The sequence below is a fragment of the Schistocerca cancellata genome, chromosome 5, assembly GCF_023864275.1.
Source record: "Schistocerca cancellata isolate TAMUIC-IGC-003103 chromosome 5, iqSchCanc2.1, whole genome shotgun sequence".
NCBI classification, from domain to species: domain Eukaryota; kingdom Metazoa; phylum Arthropoda; class Insecta; order Orthoptera; family Acrididae; genus Schistocerca; species Schistocerca cancellata.
This window is the reverse complement of record NC_064630.1, coordinates 418614870-418638776: the sequence shown is the minus strand read 5'-3', so window position 1 is coordinate 418638776 and position 23907 is coordinate 418614870. Positions and strand designations below refer to the sequence as shown.

The 23907-nt window shown below is 44.4% G+C and overlaps 1 protein-coding gene across 1 annotated transcript in view; it reads right to left on the bottom strand.

Moving 5' to 3' along the window:
• The window catches only part of LOC126187777 (bestrophin-4), a 554440-nt gene that overhangs the window by 19003 nt on the left and 511530 nt on the right, over positions 1-23907 (bottom strand). The window contains exon 9 of the mRNA XM_049929045.1: positions 18799-19081. Within this exon, the coding sequence (XP_049785002.1) occupies positions 18799-19081 (283 nt within the window). The remainder of the gene's footprint in view (positions 1-18798; positions 19082-23907) is intronic.

Genomic DNA, 23907 nt, shown 5'->3' with positions numbered 1-23907 from the left:
GTAGCCGACGGCTTCTCTTAACGACAGACAGCAGCACCGTTTGCGTAGAGTTGTCAGCGCTAACAGGCATGAACCACTGCCTGAAATAATCGCAGAAATCAATGTGGGACTTACGACGAACGTATCCGTTAGGACAGTGCAGCGAAATTTGGCGTTAATGGGTTATGGCAGCAGACGACTGATGCGAGTGCCTTCGCTAATAGCACGACATCCCCTGCGGCGCCTCTCGTGTGCCTGTGACTATATCGATTGGAACCGTGGCATGGTCAGATGAGTCCGATTTCAGCAGGTAAAAGCAGATAGTAGGGTTCGAGTGCGCGGAGATCCCACGAAGCCATGGACCTAGGTTGTCAACAAGTTAATGTGCAATGGCTCCGTAATGGTATGAGCTATGTTTACATGGAATGGACCAGGACCTCTGGATGTTCGGCTACCTGGAGACTATTTCCAGCCTTACATGGACGTCATGTTCCCAAACATCGACGGAATTTTTATAGATGACAATGCGACACGTTACCGGGCCACAGTTGTTCGACTGATTTGAAAAACATTCTGCACAGTTCGAGAGTTGATTGACCTCCCAGACCGCCCGACATGAATCCCGTTGAACATAACCGAGAGGCCAGTTCGTGCACAAAATCCTGCAAGGCAACACCTTCGCGATTATGGACGGCTATAGAGGCAGTATGACTCAGTATTCCTGCAGAGGACGTCCAACGACTTGTTGAGTTCGCGCCACGTCGAGTCGCTGCGCTTCGCCGGGCAAAAGTAAATCCAACACGATATTGGAGGTGTCTCACGACTTTTGTCACCTCAGTGTATTTGATTTAGGTTTCAATTTAGAGGGTGTTTTTACTAGTGATGGGAACAACCGAATGAAAACAATCGATTGTTGGAAATAAATCGACTCATGCGGTTATAGTTTTACCTATCGAGTCAATTATTCAGTCATCCCTTTGAGTGAAATCAATCATGGCAACAAGCGAATTAAAACAATCGATTCAGTCGGTAATACACTCCTGGAAATGGAAAAAAGAACACATTGACACCGGTGTGTCAGACCCACCATACTTGCTCCGGACACTGCGAGAGGGCTGTACAACCAATGATCACACGCACGGCACAGCGGACACACCAGGAACCGCGGTGTTGGCCGTCGAATGGCGCTAGCTGCGCAGCATTTGTGCACCCCGCCGTCAGTGTCAGCCAGTTTGCCGTGGCATACGGAGCTCCATCTCAGTCTTTAACACTGGTAGCATGTCGCGACAGCGTGGACGTGAACCGTATGTGCAGTTGACGGACTTTGAGCGAGGGCGTATAGTGGGCATGCGGGAGGCCGGGTGGACGTACCGCCGAATTGCTCAACACGTGGGGCGTGAGGTCTCCACAGTACATCGATGTTGTCGCCAGTGGTCGGCGGAAGGTGCACGTGCCCGTCGACCTGGGACCGGACCGCAGCGACGCACGGATGCACGCCAAGACCGTAGGATCCTACGCAGTGCCGTAGGGGACCGCACCGCCACTTCCCAGCAAATTAGGGACACTGTTGCTCCTGGGGTATCAGCGAGGACCATTCGCAACCGTCTCTATGAAGCTGGGCTACGGTCCCGCACACCGTTAGGCCGTCTTCCGCTCACGCCCCAACATCGTGCAGCCCGCCTCCAGTGGTGCCGCGACAGGCGTGAATGGAGGGACGAATGGAGACGTGTCGTCTTCAGCGATGAGAGTCGCTTCTGCCTTGGTGCCAATGATGGTCGTATGCGTGTTTGGCGCCGTGCAGGTGAGCGCCACAATCAGGACTGCATACGACCGAGGCACACAGGGCCAACACCCGGCATCATGGCGTGGGGAGCGATCTCCTACACTGGCCGTACACCACTGGTGATCGTCGAGGGGACACTGAATAGTGCACGGTACATCCAAACCGTCATCGAACCCATCGTTCTACCATTCCTAAACCGGCGAGGGAACTTGCTGTTCCAACAGGACAATGCACGTCCGCATGTATCCCGTGCCACCCAACGTGCTCTAGAAGGTGTAAGTCAACTACCCTGGCCAGCAACATCTCCGGATCTGTCCCCCATTGAGCATGTTTGGGACTGGATGAAGCGTCGTCTCACGCGGTCTGCACGTCCAGCACGAACGCTGGTCCAACTGAGGCGCCAGGTGGAAATGGCATGGCAAGCCGTTCCACAGGACTACATCCAGCATCTCTACGATCGTCTCCATGGGAGAATAGCAGCCTGCATTGCTGCGAAAGGTGGACATACACTGTACTAGTGCCGACATTGTGCATGCTCTGTTGCCTGTGTCTATGTGCCTGTGGTTCTGTCAGTGTGATCATGTGATGTATCTGACCCCAGGAATGTGTCAATAAAGTTTCCCCTTCCTGGGACAATGAATTCACGGTGTTCTTATTTCAATTTCCAGGAGTGTAGTTTAACGTATCGGTTGACTAATTTCTCATTCACTCCTTTCGAGTGAGACCAACCTGTGAGAGCAACAGAGTGAAAACAGTCGAAACAGTCCGTTGTAGTTTTTTCATACTGACTGAATTACTCATTCTTCGTTTTCAAGTAAAATCAGTTTCTATCTGTACAGTCGGTTGTGCCGGCAGAGTTTCTACACTGGTCCGGGCGAATGCTGGACTCTTAACTATCCAAAGACTACTAACGAATAATGACAAATATTTTCATACAAGATCTCCATAAAACCGCATCTTGGACATTACTTATTTAGGTTGATGATACGAAGATAAGATTGACCTGCAATGTCAAGTCCAAGCCTCGAACGACTACCTTGCAGGAAAGTAGGTCTACGTCTTAACATAAGAAAATGCAGTATCTCACCACAGATCGAAATGGTGCGGGTACCAACAGAATAAATGGTGTGTATCTCCAAACAACAAAGATTTCTAAGTATCTAAGCTCTATAACTTCTGCTGATGGAAATCTCAGCCAGATATCTCTAACCGCCAGAGCAGCACGAGGCCCAAAGGCATTCTGTGTACTGATTCCAAACTGGCTCAAGTCGAAACTATATCGATCAGTAACCATTATAGCTGCACTGTACGGTGCTGAATGCTGGTCTTCAACAAAAGAGATGGAATTGCGACTTGCTGTGATGGAATCAAAGATGCTCAGGTGGATATCTGGATTAACATTGCACGATGATATCACAAATGATGAAATTCGTAAGTTACATCGAGTAGTGTCAGTAGAAGATAAGGTGAGAGAAGCCGTCTGCTGTGGGACGGGTATGTTTTTAGAGCAAGTGCAACAACAGTGCTGAAGACTGGTTTTAGTTTTAGAGTAAATGGTAAACAGCCAGTAGGGAGACATGGCCAGCGGTGGCTTGACACCCTGCACGAAAATCTGAAGATTGAGACCTGCACCGTGATGAGGCACAAGACCGGATAAAATGGCGATGAGAAACCGGCAGGGAGAGAGAAAGAGTGTTTCAATAAATTTAAATTAAAAAGTAGTTGTTTATTTGTTTACACATAAATTTACAATGGATCACCAGTTATTAAACATTTAAAACTAAGCAAAAATTGATAGTTAATACTAAATATACGAAAAATTCGCATTTAATTTAATAAATATATCAGTTATGAAAATACTACATTTTTCAAAAGAGACATTTTATTTACTTCTGCTGGAAATAATTTACTTCATTTGTCTCTTTTAGAGTTGGCAACCGTAGTGATGGCTCGTGTATAACCGAAGATTCTGACCAAGTATGCAAGTGAAAACACTGAAACGCGAAGAGTGAGTGAGGAACATTCGTATACCTGAGGTGGCCACAGAGACTATGAGGAGAAGTCAAATGAAAATCAAACACCTTTCACAGCGGGACCATGGAGTGGTTCCATTCAAAAGTAATCACTGCAGGCGTTAAGACATGTCCCACTGGGAGATGAGACGATCAATTCCAGTTTTGTAGAACGCGGTCGGCCGCTGACAGCTCCGCAACCCACTTTTGCACTTCCTTGTCCGACTGAAACCGACGTCTACGCATGTTTTTTTTTTTTTTCAGATCCCTAAAGATGTGAAAAACACGCGGTGAAGGATCCGGGCTGTACGGAGGAGGTGTTTTCTAATGAAATCGGTGAGGCATAACCCTCATCGGATTGGTTCAAAAATCAAATGTGTGTAAATCTTATGGGACTTAACTACTAAGGTCATCACTCCCTAAGCTTACACACTACTTAACCTAAATTACTCTAAGGACAAACACACACACACCCATGCCCGAGGGAGGACTCGACCTCCGCCGGGACCAGCAGCTCGGATTGGTAGTGTTGGGGTGCGCATTATTGTGCAACAGGATAACTCCGTCCGACATCATTCCAACAACCCGAGGGCAAACGGCGAAGCTAACTGTGGAAACACCCATATCACCCATGCCAAAGAAATCGAAAGCTGTTCACACAAGTTTCGGTAAGTTCATGAGGACCTCCTCCTTCGACTGCAGGGGCCCTCTACTAGTAGAGTTCCTCTAAAGAGAAACCACAATCATTACACAGCTCTATGAAGATACTTTGCAGAAGTTGCGACGTACCATAGAGTTAAAACATGCAGGAGTGCTTTTGAACGGACTTATCCTATTGCATGATAACACCCGCCCCCAGACTGACAGTCGGACGTAGGTTACGCTTCATCGATTTGGTTGGGAAACACTGCAGCACTGCCCGGATCCTTCACTGGGTGATTTTCGCATCTTTGGCGATCCGAAGAAAGACCTGCGCGGACGTCGGTGTCGGCCGGACGAGGAAGTGCAAGAGTGGGTGCGGTTGTGGACCCGTCAGCGCCTCACCACGTTCTACGAAACTGGAATGGATCGTCTCTTCCTCCAGGGGGACAAATGTCTTAATGCGTGTGGCGATTACATTTGAATGGAATCGTTTCATTGTCCCGTTGTGGCGGTATTCAATTTTCATTTGAGTACCCCTTACAGTTATTCTGTTGCTTTATTTGACTGAAAAAATCGACTGAAAGAAAAAACGATTTGCTGACTAATCGATTGTTAAAAGCAGTCTGTTATCCCATGATTAATTTTACATAACAGTAACTGCGGTGCCCACGAAAGATATACTCAAATTTTTTCGTGTTAGAGATCCCCGACAGAGTTCCGGTTTGGAGCAAACGAAAATATAATGTATTCTTAAGATTTTGTTTGCGTAATATGTTTACCAAATTCACTAACAAAAAGAGTTTCTCAACGTCAAAAACTCGGTAACGTTGCCAGGAAATGCATTTTCGTAAACTTGCCTTACATATACGAAAACCTCTGTGTTTCCAGCCGGACAGCAGTGTTAAAATAACAGGAAGTTTCAAAGACAGTGTTAAAATGACAGGAAGTATCAAAGAGTGATATACTCATCGGTTTGACATTTCGGCAGAAGATGATGAGTGTGACTCTCTTCAGTATGTCGTCGCGGTATCTAAACATCACCACCCGGATGGAAAATCGAGAGCTTTTCGTCAACGGAATACGCCGGGAATGTCTACATTCACACATTTACGTATATCGTCTTAAAAATTTGGTACCTTAAATAAAATTGAAATAATCCACCCGAATAGATGTACGCGTTAAACAGCTGCTTCCAGGACGGGGAGGTGCGCCGGCCCCGGATCGAAACCGCCCGGCAGACTAACGACGACGAGAGTCGGTGTGCCAGCCAAGTCTCGATGTGGTTTTTAGGCGGTTTATCACATCTCACTAGGTGAATATCGGGTTGACACCCACGTCCCACCTCACTTACACGATGGGCATACATTTAGAAGACATTTGCTCATTTTCACATGAATAACGCTATTCGCAGATAGTTGGCGTATCCATATTCTGTCCAGGGCCGGAGGCTATCTACCTCACCTGTCTACGTCCAGAGCAGCGGTCTTCAAACGTCTTTGGTCAGGTGCCAATGCTGACCTTGTGGGGTGGCATTCGGGCCACATACATGGCGATGTTATTATTAATTGGGAAGCTACATAGATTTATATGTTACGAATCACCAATGGGCTATCTACAGTAAGGGCGCGATAAATTGGCCGATGGCCCTAAACTGCTGATCGTTGAATCTCGGTACCATTCCAACCACTTCGTGTCAACCGTTGTCTGTTTAAGACTGCTGCCACCATCAGAGACCCCAGAGTTATGACAGTGGAATTGCCTGACGAAGTGTTGTTGTGAGCGGATGATTCATTGACTAATGACAGTAATTTTACTTATATTTGAAAGCATTATGCAATATGAGACACGATCACAAATGTTTACTAAATGTTTTGAATGTCAGTTTTCGTCTACTCATTGCGCTGTATTAGAATGGTCTTAATTTAAGTTCACCGGGCGTGATGGTGCAGAGATTTGCACACTGTACTCGCATTCTGGAGGTCAACGGTTCAAATCCCCGTTCTGGTGTCCAGATTTAGGTTTGCTTTGTTGGAAGACAATAAAACTTTACCACTCTCACAGTGTGGCCCCGGAATGGCCGCCGTACTTACACCTCTACCTCTGCGGTAAGCGGCTAACTTTACTTAGCCTACAGCTGAATTCACCAACGGCAATTAAAATTAAGCGCATCCTACGATCTTACAATCTCCTTATTTTCTTTTTTTTTTAGCAGGAAAACTACTCTCCTGAAAAGTTCTTAGCGTTAGCTGACTTTTTTGCCTCTTGTGTTAGTTGTTAGAAGCATATTATTACAAAACACGGCTGAGAACCGCAGGCCGCAGGAAAACTTGACTCGGCTGCATGGGAACCGCGGGCTGCAGTTTGACTATCTCTGGTCTCTGGTAAATCAGATGTTTGTGTGTTCAAATGTGTGTGGAAACTTATGGGACTTAACTGCTAAGGCCATCAGTCCCTAAGCTTACACACTACTTAACCTAAATTATCCTAAGGACAAACACACACACCCATGCTCGAGGGAGGACTCGAACCTCCGCCGGGAGCAGCCGCACAGTCCATGAGTGCAGCGCCTCAGACCGCTCGGCTAATCCTGCGCGGCTCAGATGTTTAAATGGGAGAACATTTTCTAAAAGTTTGCGGGACGTGGATACCAGCCTGGTATTTACCTAATTGGATACAGGAAACCGCCTAAACACCACTTTCAGTTTCGCTGGCTTACCAGCCCTCGTTGTTAATTCTCGAGGCGGATTCTATCTGGGGCACGCACGTGGAAGCGGTGCGTTAATGCTCACGGCTGTACCGGTGGGTCGCTGGATATGTTAATGTGAATTTCAGATTTCCGAAAATATCCCCCCCCCCCCCCCACACACACACACGCGTAACCTAGATCGAAACATGGTGGTCATAATTTCTCTAAGGCGAGAGACCACTCGCAGTCAGGTATCCTAGAGTTGTTGGCATCTCATTTTAAGGTGGCTATCTCATCTGCATGTCCTCGATGTCGGGAGGACCTAACACGATGTAATAGTATTGTGGACCGCTGTCAACTGTGTTACTGATTCGGTACGTATGTTCTACAGGTGTAGCTTTCAGGCACAACGGAGAAAATGTGAAACGAGGTCGATGTCCTAAGGGAAAAAACAGCAAATAGGCAATCGCTGTAAAGGGAGTGAGGCGAGTTTTCTCCGTTCATTTATAGCCGCGTCCTTGAGGGTAACTCGCAATTGCGAGTAACGAGGAGAGGATGGCCGAGCGCCGCAGGTTTCCAAACCGCAGCTGAGCCGAGCAAAAAGCGCCGCTACTTCGCCTGCTTACAAGTCTAATAATGGTAGGCCGAGGCACGCAGCTGCTGGAACTCGGCAGCTCCACCGTGCCGGAATGTCCAAAATGCTCAACAGTAAACACCACGGAGCCAAGTACGGACTTGATACGCCAAACTGTTACCACGCTTTCTTAATAATCAGCCTATAATTTTGGGGTTTGTCTGGAAAAGTAGCCATATTGAACGAAAGAACAGCGCATTATTAACTATTATAAGCGATACAGACAACATAGCGGTGTAATCCAATTCGAAAGAAAGCAGATGCTGACAGGCGTGAATATTACCGAACTATTAGTCTAGTAACTCACAGCTGCAAAATGTTGGCACGAATTATTTACAGGAGAATGGAAAAACTGGTGGAAACCGACCTCGGGGAAGATCAGTTTGAGTTCCGGAGAAATGTAGAAACACGCGAGCTCATGCTGAACTTACAACTTATCTTAAAAGATAGTTTAAAGAAGGGTAGACTTGCATTTGTAGCATTTATAGAGATTGAGAAAGCTTTTGAAAATTTTGACTGGAATATACTTTTTGAAATTCTGAACGTAGCGTGGGTAAATACAGGGGACAAAAGATTATCTGCAGCTTGTACAGAAACCAGACGGCAGTCGAAGAACATGAAAGGGAAGCAGTAGTTGAGAAGGGAGGTAGACAAGGATGTAGCCTATCCTCAACCTTACTCAATCTTTAGATTGAGCAAGCAGTGAAGAACAAAAAGTTTTAGAAGGAATTAAAGTTCAAGGGGTAAAAATAAAAGCTATTGAGGCTTGCCAATGATATTGACTTGGAACAGCTGTAGAATGGAATGTGCAGTGTCTTAGAAGGTGCGTATATGATGAACAAAAACAAAAAAGAATTACAAGGGTAATGGAATGTAGTCAAATCAGATGATGCTGAGGGAATTAGATTACGAAATGAGACACTAATGGTAGTATATGAGTTTCGCTATTCAAGCTACAAAATAAATGACGATGGACAAAGTAGAGAGAATATGAATACAAGTTGGCTATAGCAAGCAAAAACTTTCTTAAAAAGAGGAATTTCTTAATACTGAATATAAATTTAAGTGTTAGGAAGTCTTTTCTGAAATTTTGTCTCGAGTGTAGCCTTGTGCTGAAGTGACACGTGGACGATAGGCAGTTCAGACAAGAAGAAAACAGAAGCTTTTGAAGTGTGGGGCTACAGAAGAATCCTGAACAATAGTTGGGTAGATCGCGTAAGTACTGAGGGGGTACTGAGCACAACTGGGGAGAAACGAAATTTGACACAACTTGATTAAAAGAAGATTTCGGTTGGTAGGACACATTCTGAGACGTCAAGGAATCACCAATTTAGTACTGTAAGGAAGTGTAGAACATAAAAATTGTAGAGGTGGGTCTAAGCGTTAATACTGTAAGCAGGTTCACATGGATGTAGACTGCAGCAGTTAGTCGGAGATGAAGGGCCTTGCATAGGATAGAGTAACATGGAGAGCTCCATCAAACCAGTCTTCGGACTGAAGACCACACCAGTATCTGATTTGTTAAGTGATAAGTAAGCATGCTCGTCCAAAAGAGCCAACAATATTTGTGAAAGTGAGTGCGGACATGACAACACCACCTATGGAGAAACTGTATCCTGCCTAACAGCCGATAAAATATGTATGTGAATGTGGTGAACAATGCCGATAGTTACATCCGTTCGGCCACCCGAATATTTTCTTTTATGGTAAGACGTTAACATGTGATGTACCTGCAAACTGCACATCACGTGGTTCACTTTTTGTTTGCTATGAAATCTAAAGTAAAAACAAATTGCATTTTGGCGCTGCATGCATCCAAAGTGCACAAATGCGAAACTTAAACCCTAACTGTATGTGGCCCAGGTCCCGATAGTTGTTACTGGAGCAGTATACTGGTAGATGACGCTATGAGAAATCACTGCGCAGTGGAATTTCCACTGTCATGAAAATTCCTGATTGATTAAAATCGGGTTTCGAACCAGGATTCTTATCTTTCTCAGACAGCGATCTTACCGACTCAGGTATCGAGGTACGACTCGCGAACCACCTTCACAATTCAGTTGCATCCGTACCTTTCTCCCGCTTTCCAAACAGCATATACTTCTGCTGGATCGCTAAGTTTTTCAATGTGAATGTCCGATTCTTTATGCAGTACACAATGAATCCTTGATAATACACAAGACTTTTGTTCGAATAGACGAAAGAGTCAAATACGTAGCTGCCGTTACACTAAAACGAGGCCTTCAGTAATATCTTTAAAAGCTCTGACATCAAATGACGATCACTTGCTCTACAACTAAGTCCTTAGCAACAGAAATTCGCTTGCGATTCTTTAGTTGCTTTACGAAGACATAAAAGCAGATATGAACTTTTCTACATTTGCAGTCGAGCAACCGCTTACAAATTTACAAGTTCTCCTGATATGGTCTGTTTATGAAATTCTTGGACAACAGTATATTTTTGCTGACAAGTAATGACGATTTTTATTTTTATTAAAAATTAAACACCTCCAGCTGTACTTAAGACTTCATATTTATTTGGCTACTAGTTTCGACGTTGCGTCAACGCTATCTTCAGGCCCGTACACTTTGGTGATATCAATTGCGTGTGGCTGAGTACTAGAAGTCCGCGGTGAGACCAATACGTGCTCCACATATTTAAATATGGATGTACGAAGAATAATGACGATGGTTAATTTCCTTGAGTGATCTTCGATGGAAGAAAGTACAGAAAGAAGGACAACTAATCTTTCAAGATTATGGATTCTCCAACTCCCTTAACCTGAAACAGGGCCGCGGAAATTTACATTTCGTTTGGAGTGTCGCATAATAATTAGTATTCCACACTTGCAAGGACATTTCATAGATGTAGGGTCAGTGCATTACTTGCTAAAGATCCCTTAGATGCAGAACACCGTTTACCCTTGCCACACGTATTGGCTCTCGAGCAGAAATTTGCAGTTGAGGTGGACGGCAGTAACCTTAGGATCACAGTTCTGCAGCTCTGTAATCGACGACTAATACCAAATTCGTTTCGGTTTAAACGTGTACTTTAACATAGACACCACGTTCTTGCTATTAAGAATAATTACCTTATCTTATTACAGGTGTCATAAGCGCTATTCGAGTGCGTCGGCGCTTTGATTCCGAATTGGAACCGAGGAAAATTGCGCAGTGGTTAAACCATTGAACGCTTATTCTGGAGAAGCAGTGCTTAAATCGTAGTTGAAAATACTGAGTTAGGTTTTTTTACAGTGTCTCTAATAATTTTAGCAAGCACCCCAATGACTTCCTCGCGTTGCTAGAAGCTTAATAGGCTAAGAATAATAATAAAAAAAATTCGTTGACTGGAGGCAATGGAATTAAGAAGTGCTCGCAGATCTCGTGTCTTTTTTTAAACAGTACGAACACCATATAGTACTGTTTCTAAAATGAAAAAATCGTTCTGTGTCGGTGAAATATTCAATCCCAAATAAGACAAAGGAAAATACCTCACCTGTTGGACTGTAGCTGCTTGCTCCTCCGGTAGACGTTTTTCCAGCAGCGCGATCCGAAATCGCTTCATACATCGACACTACTCTACCCTTTCCCCCGAAGGCACTAGTCCTGCAGCATCATGGAAGAGAAGACGCTTGCAGGTAGAAATGATCGGATGGATTACGACCACGGGTTGTGTGTGACTTCGCGCTCCGCACCGACGTTGCAAAGGACTAGGAAAGAACGTCTCATCCTATATACTGGTCCATATACTGGGCATTCAATAAGTAATGCAACACATTTATTTTCTCGGCCACTTTCGTCTGAAAAAATACGGATTTTGTTGTGGAACATTGTGGAATAGTCCCGTTTCAGCCATATAGTTTTACGAAGTTCCGATAGGTGGCGCCACTATACGCAGCCTTCAAAATGGCGTCTGCATCGGAGGTGCGTTCCAAGCAGAGAGCTGTCATTGAGTTTCTTTTGGTGGAAACCAGAGCATCGTAGATTATCATAGGAGCTTGCAGAATGTATACGGAGGCGAAGTGAATGGTGAGTCGCTGGGGGCTTCTGTCATCATCGCAACAAGGTCGCGCAAACCTGTCCGCTCTCTCGCACGCCAGCCGACCGCACACGGGTATGAGTCCTGCAATGTTGGAACGTGCGGACACACTTATTCGAGGTCACAGGCGGTTAACAATCAAACAGCTCACTTCTGAACGTGTCTCTGTTGGTAGTGCTGATACACTCGTCAACAAAACTTCGTTGGACTGTTGTTCCTCATACCCACTACAGCCCGTTTCTCGCGCCTTCCGATTTCCGTCTGTTTGGCCCAATGAAGGATGCAAATCGCGGGATGCAGTAAGTGGATGATGGGGAGGTTATTAATGCAGCAAAATGTTGGCTCCGACGTCGAAAAGTAGAGTGGTACCATGCGAGCATACAGGCCCTCCAGCAGCGAGGTGTAAGACTGGCCCATTTAACAGAGATTATGTTGAAAAATAGGGTTTTGTAGCCAAAGAGTGGAGAATAATATGGTGTATTGGAATAAAACCAACCCACTTTCAGAGAAAATTGTGTTGCATAATTTATGAGCGTCCCTCGTAGATCTCTTTGAAACATATCGTGCTACTTGCATCATGGTCGAAAAATACCTCGGAGCTTAATGAGCGAGTAGTCTTTAAGATTAGGACCTGTAATGTTCCCAACATATATAAACGGTCTGTCAGGTAGCGTCAGCAACATTATCAGGCTGTGCCCTACGACGCTGTTGTCTACAGGAAGGTGTCGTTGTTGGACGACCTTAAGGAAATGCAGAAAGACTTGGACAAAACTTTCACCTCATGTGATGAATGACACCTTTCTTTAAGTGTAGATGAATGTAAGATAATAAAAAGAAACAACACGATCGTATCAGATTACAAGATTAGTGGTGAACATCTTGAGCATGTAACATCGTGCAAGTATTCGAGGATAAGACTAAGAGGCGATTTGAAATGGGGTGAACTCACACAATCATTATTAGGGAAGGTGAATGGGAGACGTAGGCTTGTTGGAAGGATTATGGGAAAGAGCAGTAAGTTTATAAAGAATCGCTAATGTGAGCTATTCTAGAGCATTTTTTCCACCTTTTGGAATCCTTATGGGGTATGCATGACAACAGACATCAAATGAATTTGAAGACATGCTGCTAGGCCTGTAACAATCAGTATAACCCGTACGATAGGGTAACCACAGATGCTCAGTGAACTTAAATGGGAGTAAGGTTAGAAGCTGAAATAATGAATTAAAATTTGTGCCAAGGCTGGAACTTGAACCTGGGTCACCTGCTGATTAGGCAGATATGCTAATCACTACACAACCCTTGCCTTGTGGCAGGTGCAGTGGACTACCCTAGTCCAAAGTCCTCCTGAACACAAGCTCAATTCACACCTGCAGCCCATTTTCCCCATCTTAATCGTCAGTACTGCCGAGGCTCTCCGGTATTGAAATAGCACCCTAGCTGTCGGATAGCCGTGGCAATACTGACGACTTAAGAAGGGGAAAACGGGCTGAAGGCATGAACTGAAGTTTGTATTAGGTAGGGCACTGGACTACGATACTCTGTGCAGCTTTGGTCACAAAAATGCCTCGATGGTGTAGTGGTAAGCACATCTGTCTAGCAAGCAGGAGTCCAGGTCTAGGTCATGGCTTAAATTTTAATTCATTACTTCAAAGATAAAGTTGAGACTCATGTCCCCAGGAAAATTTACTTCCATCAGGATAAATAGAAATCTTTGGGAGAAAAGTGATGTTAAATTTGTATAACTTGTATCCCAGCCGGCCGGAGTGGCCGAGCGGTTAAAGGCGCTACAGCCTGGAACAGCACGACCGCTACGGTCGCAGGTTCGAATCCTGCCTCGGGCATGGATGTGTGTGATGTCCTTAGGTTAGTTAGGTTTAAGTAGTTCTAAGTTCTAGGGGACTTATGACCACAGCAGTTGAGTCCCATAGTGCTCAGAGCCATTTGAACCATTTGTATCCCAACAAGACATTGTGACAGCTCTGTTATCACCCTCTTGTATCTCACTTAAGCATCATGAGAACAGGAGATTAGAGTAGGTACTGAGGCATATTTTATTCTGATCTTCAGTTCAAAGACTGATTCGATGCAGCTTTCCATGTTACCCTACCCTTTGCAAAACTTTTCATCTCTACAGAACTGCTACATCCTAAATCCATTTGAACCTGGTTATGGTATTGAAGCATTGGTACCCCTCTATTATTTCAACCCCCCCCCCCCCCCCCCACTTCCTACACACACATACTTCCATCCATTACCAAATGGATGATTGCTTGATGTGTTAGAATATGTTGCATCAACCTGGAGTGATGGTATCCTTGGCAGTCGCTGACGAAAGTGGTTTTCCGAATAAACACACATCAAAGCCAATTTTGATGATTGAAGTTATTCAGCGCAGTTTAAAAAAATATTTTTCACAGAGTAATTATTCTTCTGCACATCAGCATATACAACCAAGAATGTCTGCATCGGTGCAGGCTTCTGTCTGAGAAAAGTAAATATCAATGTGTATGTATTCACGGAGATCCACATCCGCACAGACCGTTAGGGATTGGTTACAACGCTGTCTCAGTCCACTCTCAAAAGAGGTACATAGAGTGGGCACGTTAAAAGAAAGCCTGCGAGCGATCAGGCAGGGTGCAGGAAACAGCCCTTCCTGTCGGACTCTTCCCTCCCCACTACAGCACACACTCGGTCGTAGTAGCCATCCGGAAAATAATGCACAACTAGTAGACTTCATCATCAGACTTGCTATGTCGTGTTTCGTTGTTCGCATGCACTTAGTATATTGAGAAAAGGGCAGTTCATCTAGCACACTGACTGATATTAACACTATTCATAGTAACAATTGCGTATGCAACTAGTAAAATTGTTATTTTTGTCACTGTACTTGTCGCATCTTATTTACTTAAAATTTAGCAGTGAAGACGGGCGCTTACAATGGAGTGTGTGTGTGTGTGTGTGTGTGTGTGTGTGTGTGTGTGTGTGTGTGTGTGTGTGTGTAACCAACCTTGCTGCACATTGCAATGGTCCGAATACACTGCCATACACGGACTTATTTATTTCTGCCTGTAAAATAGTGGAGCTAGATGAATGTGGTAAAAACGTTTGCCGAGCAATGTAAAAGCGCTACAAGTTGGGAATAAACATGCTGTCACTTATTTTGCAAAATCTCTTTCATATTCTCGACGAATAATAGCTACTGAGCCCAGGGTATGGAGTACCTGGACGGAGGAGGCGTGAGTGGTAACGGCACTATAGTAATGGGCCGGGCAGCGACTGAGAGAAAGGACCATTTGAAATAAATTGTGAAGCAACAGTCTTTGTCTTGTATCCATTCAAGAATGATGAAAACTTCTTATAAACGGCAGGCCAAGATAATGTACATTGATATGAACGGAATTTCAGTTAAAGGTAGGTAGATATATAGATATAATGAAGCGCAATAATTGTACGCCACATGTGTTTGCAGAATAAATGTGAAGGATTAATTTCAGTACTTACCTTCTTTTTGAGTGATGTGAGAGTGAAGCTTTTATTTCTGCTAGAAAGCTACGCAGGGTTTCTTTTTTTTTTCAATTACATGAATATTTCGTGTGTAGGGAATGATGGTTATTGTTTTCTGTTGATAGATTACTGCCTGCATTATTTTACTGGCAGAGCGGTGGAACTTCGATTACTGTTGAAGGTAGGGAGGATTCTGTGTCAGATCGCAAATTTAGTGCCGCAGTAAGACTCTCTACGTACCTACATAGATACACAAGCCACCGGTGCAAGGCGGAGGGCACCCTGTGCCACTACTAGTCATTTCCTTTCCTGTTCCACTCGCAAATAGAGCGAGGGAAAAAGATTATCTACATGTCACCGTATGAGCTCTTATTTCTCGAATCTTATCTTCGTCGTACTTAAGAGCAATGTATGTTGGCGGCAGTGGAATCGTTCGACAGTCAGCTTCAAATACCGGTTCTCTAAATGTCTTCAATAGTGTTTCTCGAAAGGGATTCCCATTTGAGTTCACGAAGCATCTGCGTGACACGTGTTGTTCGAACCTACCGGCTACAAATCTAGCAGCGCGCCACTGAATTGCTTCGACCTCTTCCTTAAACGGATCCAAAAGAGTCGAGCAGTACTCTATAACAGGTTGGACTAATGTCCTATATGCGATCTCCTTTACGGGTGAACCACTGTTTCTTAAAATTCTCCCAATAAACCGAAGTCGACCTTTCGCCTTCCGTACCACAGGTCTCACATGCTGGTTCTATTTTCTATCACTTTGCAACGTTACGCCCAGATATTTAACCGACTTGACTGTGTGAAGCAGGACACTAGTAATAATACTGTAACAAACATTACAGGTTTGTTCTTCCTTCTCATCGGCATTAACTTACATTTTTCCACATATGGACCGAAATGCTATATTCCGTCCAGAACGCTATCGTACGGACGTCTGTTGACAATTTGTAGGTTTATATCGTGAATCAGACACAGGACGGAGAAATAGCGGTTTACGGAAGCCTGTTGCTAAGGTAGAATACTCAAAATTTCTGGGTGTGTGCATTGATGAGAAATTGAATTGGAAGAAACACATCGATGATCTGCTGAAACGGTTAGGTTCAGCTACTTATGCTATTAGGGTTATTGCAAATTTGGTGATAAACATACCAGTAAATTAGCCTACTATGCATATTTTCATTCACTGCTTTCATAGGACATATTTTGGGGCAATTCGTCATTAAGAGAGAAAGTATTCATTGCACAAAAGCGTGTAATCAGAATAATAGCAGGAGCCCACCCAAGATCACCTTGCAGATATTTATTTAAGGAACTCGGGATGTTCACAGCACATTGAAAAAAAAAAAAAGGTTTAAATGGCTCTGAGCACTATGGGACAACATAACTAACCTAAGGACATCACAGACAACAATGCCCGAGGCAGGATTCGAACGCCCGCATCTCGTGGTCGTGCGGTAGCGTTCTCGCTTCCCACGCCCGGGTTCCCGGGTTCGATTCCCGGCGGGATCAGGGATTTTCTCTGCCTCGTGATGGCTGGGTGTTGTGTGATGTCCTTAGGTTAGTTAGGTTTAAGTAGTTCTAAGTTCTAGGGGACTTATGACCACAGCAGTTGAGTCCCATAGTGCTCAGAGCCATTTTCAGGATTCGAACCTGCGACCGTAGCGGTCGCGCGGTTTCAGACTGTAGCGCCTAGAACCGCTCGTCCACCCCGGCCGGCCACAGTACCTTCGCAATACATATATTCACTTATGAAATTTGTCATTAATAACCCATCCCAATTCAAAAATAACAGTTAAGTGCATAGGTACAACACTAGAGGAAAGGATGATATTCACTATTCTGGATTAAATCTCACTTTGGCACAAAAAGGGGTGAATAATGCTTCCACAAAAATCTTTGGTCATTTGCCAAATCGTATTAAAAGTCTGACAAATAACCAACCAACATTTAAAAGTAAATTAAAAGAATTTCTGAATGACCTCCTTCTACTCAATAGATGAATTCTTAGATATGAAATAGTAACTGTAAAAAAATTAATGATTTTGTGTAAAGAAAACTTATGTAAAAGTGACACGTTCCACGTTGTTGTTGTGGTCTTCAGTCCTGAGACTGGTTTGATGCAGCTCCCTATGCTACTCTATCCTGTACAAGCTTCTTCATCTCCCAGCACCTACTGCAACCTACGTCCTTCTGAATCTGCTTAGTGTATTTATCTCTTGGTCTCCCTCTGCGATTTTTACCCTCCACGCTGCCCTCCAGTGCTAAATTGGTGATCCCTTGATGCCTCAGAACATGTCCTACCAACCGATCCCTTCTTCTATTCAAGTTGTGCCACAAACTTGTCTTCTCCCCAATCCTATTCAGTACCTCCTCATTAGTTATATGATCTAACCATCTAATCTTCAGCATTCTTCTGTAGCACCACATTTCGAAAGCTTCTATTCTCTTCTTGTCCAAACTATTTATCGTCCATGTTTCACTTCGATACATGGCTACACTCCATACAAATACTTTCAGAAACGACTTCCTGACACTTAAATCTATACTCGATGTTAACAAATTTCTCTTCTTCAGAAACGCTTTCCTTGCCATTGGCAGTCTACATTTTACATCCTCTCTACTTCGACCCTCATCAGTTACTTTGCTCCCCAAATAGCAAAACTCCTTTACTACTTTAAGTGTGCACGTTCAACAACATTACGAAATGTCGTATTCATGATCTATGGAACAAGGATTAATGTGTGTATGTATGTATGTACTGCTTTAAGTTTTGACACGAGGATACGAGCCTGTAGGTTAGCAGTTATTCCCGTGGTTTTGAACACGTCCAACACTCGGTTCAGTAAGGTAATATGCTCCTCCCAAGTTTTCGATGCAATAAGCAAATCATCAACAAACACTGTTATCCTGCTTCTGAGTTCTGGGCCTAGTGCATAATCTAGAGCTGCTATAAAGATTCCAGCACTAATGTTGAGTCCGAAAGGAACTACAGTGAATTGGTAACTTCTTCCGGAATAAATGAAAGCCGTATACTTCCTTGATGACTCATCCAGCTTGACTTGCCAATAAGAGCTCCGCAAATCAACGCTCGTCAAATTTTTGACATCCTGGAACCGTTGTATAAGTTCGGCTATGTTTTCCGGATGTGTTCTTACTGGAATTATGATTTTATTTATTTCTCTGGCGTCGAGTACCAATCTAACAGTCCCATTTGCTTTTGGCACGACTAACAATGGGGAGCAGTATGGGCTTGTAGAGGGTTCGATCAAACCCCATTTCAACATGCGATCTATTTCCTTTTGAATTTGAGCCTTTAACCTCCAGGGAAGAGGATAGAAAGATCAAATTGCCAGTAGCGAAAAGGCGATAGTTATTTTTCCCTCGCTGTATAGGAGAAACTGGATAATACTGGTACGAAGCACCCGCGGCCACGCACCACACAGTGGCCCGCAGCGTACAGAGCGTGTGCAGAAGCAGGCGCAGGACTGCGGAGCGGCGCTGGTGAACTCACCTGACCTGCTGACGCGGCGGCCCGACTTGCGGCCGACGAGGCGGTCGTAGAGCGACATCTTGTGCGGGTGGTGCGCGCCGTTGGCCGGCTGGCCGCCCCCGCCGTTGACCGCGCCGACGCCGATGCCGCCGCACTCGGGGCTGGAGTAGACCGAGTTGTGGCGCGTGCGCCCGAACGGCGCCGTCGCGTACGTCGTGCCCGACGACCGGCCCGAGCCCATGCGCTGCAGCTGCCGCCGGAACCAGTTGCCGCGCCGCTCCACCAGCGGCGTGTCCACGCTCTCCTGTGCGCACGCGACGCGGCAGTCGCACTGTCAGAGCCGGTCACAGGCACACCGGACACAAGATTACACACCACCACCAGGAGACATCGTGCTAAAAACCGTCGAACTCCGCGTCTTACAAGGAGACGGCACGAGCGTGGGGGTCGGCGATTTTGTCGGAAATTTTGTGTGGTGGAAGAGGACCCCTAACACCTCACGTGGTTAAAATATTAGGACGCACTGCCGAAAATCCCAGGAAAAATCGATCCAAAGTTTCTTAGGCGCCTTATGAGTACAAAATGTTAGTTCATCATCGAGCCGCCGTCTGGACTAGATGTTTAGGGCTCGGACTCTTACGCCACAGGTCTCAGGTTCTATTCCTCCTCTGGCACTTTCTTTTTCTTCTTTTTCATTTTCTTTTGTTACTCCACCAATTATTCAGAAAGTTTCCCAAACCTACATTATCTTTAACAAATTAGTTACATTACTGAATAAAAATTATTTTATTTTTGTCCAACAACACAATTCATGGCGGTGGGTTTTCCATTTTTCATTGTAAAGTCTATAAGGAGAATCATTGGTTTTTTAATCAGAATAACAAATTCGATTGGGAAACATTCAATTTTGATACATGTTGTTGTTGTGGTCTTCAGTCCTGAGACTGGTTTGATGCAGCTCTCCATGCTACTCTATCCTGTGCAAACTTCTTCATCTCCCAGTACTTACTGCAACCTACATCCCTCTGAATCTGCTTAGTGTATGCATCTCTTGCTCTCCCTCTACGATTTTTACCCTCCACGCTGCCCTCCAGTGCTAAACTTGTGATCCCTTGATGCCTCATAACATGTCCTACCAAGCAGTCCCTTCTTCTAGTCAAGTTCTCTTCTCCCCAATCATATTCAATACCTCCTCATTAGTTATATGATCTACCCATCTAATCTTCAGCATTCTTCCGTAGCACCACATTTCGAAAGCTTCTATTCTCTTCTTGTCCAAACAATTTATCGTCCATGTTTCAGTTCCATACATGGAAACGGCTTCCTGACACTTAAATCTATACTCGATGTTAACAAATTTCTCTTCTTCAGAAATGCTTTCCTTGCCATTGCCAGTCTACATTTTATATCCTCTCTACTTCGACCATCATCAGTTATTTTGCTCCCCAAATAGCAAAATTCCTTTACTACTTTAAGTGTCTCATTTCCTAATCTAATACCCTCAACATCACCCGACTTAATTCGACTACATTCCATTATCCTCGTTTTGCTTTTGTTGATGTTCATCTTATACCCTCCTTTCAAGACACTATCCATTCCATTCAACTGCTCTTCCAAGTCCTTTGCTGTCTCTGACAGAATTACAAATTTATACATATAATAATTATAAACAAGAACCGCAGAGGTAATTATCGTAAAAACAAACAAAGCAATAATTTTTGCGACACCTTGCGCAACACATCAAAGCGAATTTTCTACAATCACACAGTGTTTGCAATAAATCTGTACAAAAATATGCCCCATTAACATTTACGAAAATGTTTTGAGTTTCTGATAATTTTGAGGCAAACTAGGCATGAATCATGTCTCGGAATATTGGTGACGGTAACTGATGGTGAATTATAGAATGAATTTTTATACAGTCTTCCCGGGAATTAATTTCACGATTCTCCTGTAACAATGCGCTGCAATTTTGCAAACAACAGAAGAAAAAAAAAAGTGCCGGAGGAGGAATCGAACACGAGACCTCTGGCGTGAGGGTCCGACCGCTAACCATGTAGGCCAGACAGCGGCTCGGCAATGGACTAACATTTTATACTCATAAGGCACCTAAGAAACTTTGAATCGATTTTTCTCGGGATTTTCCGAGTGGTGCGTCGTAATATTTTGACTACGTGAGGTGTTGGGGATCCTCTTTCACCACACAAAATTTGGGACAAATCCCGGACCCCACGGTCGTGCCGTCTCCTTGTTAGACTTGGTAATGGCCTCAGTTACGCGAGGAAGTGAGTCTAGAACTTCTCTTGGGCATGCCGTACCCAACGTAAGCCACTCACATGATAAGATTCCATAAAGCAAGGCCGGCCATGGCGTGCCAAGTGTGCGGGCCACGGGTGGGCCAACACTCCGCCTGTATCGCCTTGGCTCGTTTCTTCCCGGAAGTACTCGACCCAGCCTGACATTTCATTTCATAGATTATTGCGGTGTGGCATTTTTCGGTCGGCACAACCCTTTCAGTTCGGCAGAGTCGTGGTGACTTCGCTGTTCGCTCGTGGTATAAAGGAGGTTCACAAGTACAGTGGATAGTGGCACAAAGAGAGACAGTCTAGCGATCTATCGTCACAAGCCTTTAAAAATGAATGGGAATGGCAGGAGAGAAGGATGAGAATTCTCAGAAGTCGCATAAGCGACGGGTACCGCAAATTTACTGAGAAACAATATTACAACACTACACAGAAACAATTTAAAGATTAGTTGACTGTGAAAGGACAAAGAATCACAACAATCGACAGATGGGATTCATTGTTCTGTACATCAAGAATAATTTCCAGTCATGCAGGACGTGAAGAAATTGGTAGTACAAACAGTGAAGTCGCGCCCATTATTCCACGGTCAGTTGGCACAGTTTTCGATGGAACTGAACGAAGAGCATGGAGACTTCACACTGATGAGCCAAAACATTATGACCACCTGGTTAATAGCTTCGCCGTTTTCGATATACTTGTTCACAGGCTCTGTGTAATAATAATCCGCCCTTTGTCAAAGTCGTTTATCTCCATGTATTTCCTCATTTGCAGCCCTTATCTTTGCTAGGGAGATACCCCGTCCTTGTTTGCTCTGCTTATATACTTTTGTTACAGCGTCATGTGCCTGCAACGCCAACAGGCGGCATCCAACATCACGGTGGGCAATGGTCATAATGTTTTGGCTTATTAGTGTATTAATGCAAAATAGGTTGGTTAAGCCAAGAGCCATGCCTGGAACGAATTTTCAACTTAAAACTTGCTCTTGTTGAACTTATGAACGAAAACGGACTGCAGGAACTAAAACTAGAACATTTGGAATTGATTCCACGCCGCAACGTTTAAGTAGACTTGAGTGCACACTGTTCGCAGTGCGACATTGCAAGGTGAGAAACAACTTCTTTCTGATTTGGTGGGGATGGGTTTAAAAGGAAAATCGCGTTTACATTCTGACAAACATTGTCCAGCTCACTAAGCCGTTAGAGAAAACGCGATGTTTGAAGAATTCATTGTGACCTTGAAAGAATTACAAGGATCGTTTCCTAAACATTTTGAGGACTCTGTAAGTCTTACACTTTTTTTCGTGCTGTTTTCGAAACCATTTGCCGTTTCAGTTGAAAGCGCCCCTCTGCACTTGTGTCGTAACTGATTGATCTGCAAGGTAATTCCCATTTTAAAGACAAATCCCTGTAACGTTAAAATTGTCCAGGACATCAGCACTGCTTTCCCTCAGATACAGTTTCCACGTCATCATAAGATCGCGAAAAGTGCTACAATATTTCGATCCACATTTGTTTGTCAAAGACGTTTTTTCGATTATGAAAAAGTAAGTCGCGATTACGTGAGTGCGAAAATCTGTGAAATTGTCCGCGTCTTTCCGTACTCGGACAGTCTGTACAGATAAAAATTATGTTTTCAGTGCGCCAAAAATAATTAAATAATACTGAAAATTTGTTTTTGTGATCTATGTTACTTAAAAATGTGGAATATAAAAACAAATAGAATGCAGTGCAACTGCATTGTCATTTTAAATGCAGTGCGTTCACAGTTTTCCGCTCCTCCCACCCAGTCAGCGTTGCGTGAAGGTGTGGGCGGGAAGTTTCGCCCGCTGTTCTCAGGCATATTATATGGGATTAAGATTGGGTTATTTAGCGGGCCATGCGATATGGTGCCTGAGTATTCGCCAAACTGGAAACGTATGCATGCGACCGTGCGAACAGAGCTGTTGTCATTTTGGAAGACTGGATTGTCAACAGAATACTCATCCTAAAGATGCAGAAATCCCAAGTCATGACACCACCACGAAAACATCACATAACTGTCTCCAGCCCGACCTACATCCTCCACACGATACAGAATAAACGCCTCGTTGGGCGTCGGTGCACTCGACACCTTGCTTCATTTTAAAAGACTCGATGGACGACGCTACGCGCTTCCAGTCACCTACTGTCCAACTTTTGTGTTGGTGAAGACATGCAGTTTTATGTGCCTTATGCGCAAGGGCGTATTGCGAGGTATTAGACTCTAAATGTCCATTGCAAGCAGTTCCCTTCGCATCGTGCACCTAGAGACTCGTCTAAGAAGGACCTGCATTCACTGAGAACAACAATTCATGTCGTATTTGAAGCCAATAATCACCGATAAGGTGTGATGCTTCTCTCCACTCCCTGACAGAATCTTCTTACGACCACTATTCTTACGCCATGTTACATAGCGGTAGCGCGGGTACACCATTCTTGCAGACACGTTGGACAGTCCACTTCGATGTACTAAAAGACAGGCATCTTCATTCGTCGCGTGATCAAAGGCACATCTAATCACAATAGACGCTTTTACCATTTTGTTATGTCTCCACTTCTACCCACTTTACTGCGCCAGCCTGATACACCCACTTCACTGACATGACTTACGTCAATGGTAGCGGGTCACGTGATCGTATGGTAACGTCGACATTGGCCTTGACTGTACTTGGTGCCAGAGAGCAACTCGGATGAAAATTTTCTGCACTGCATATCTTATCTAGGGCTGTTCTTTGAAATACTGAACTGGAAATACAGTACTTGTCATGCTTTAACTTTACGAGCCTGACTCGAATCTGCAGAAGTGC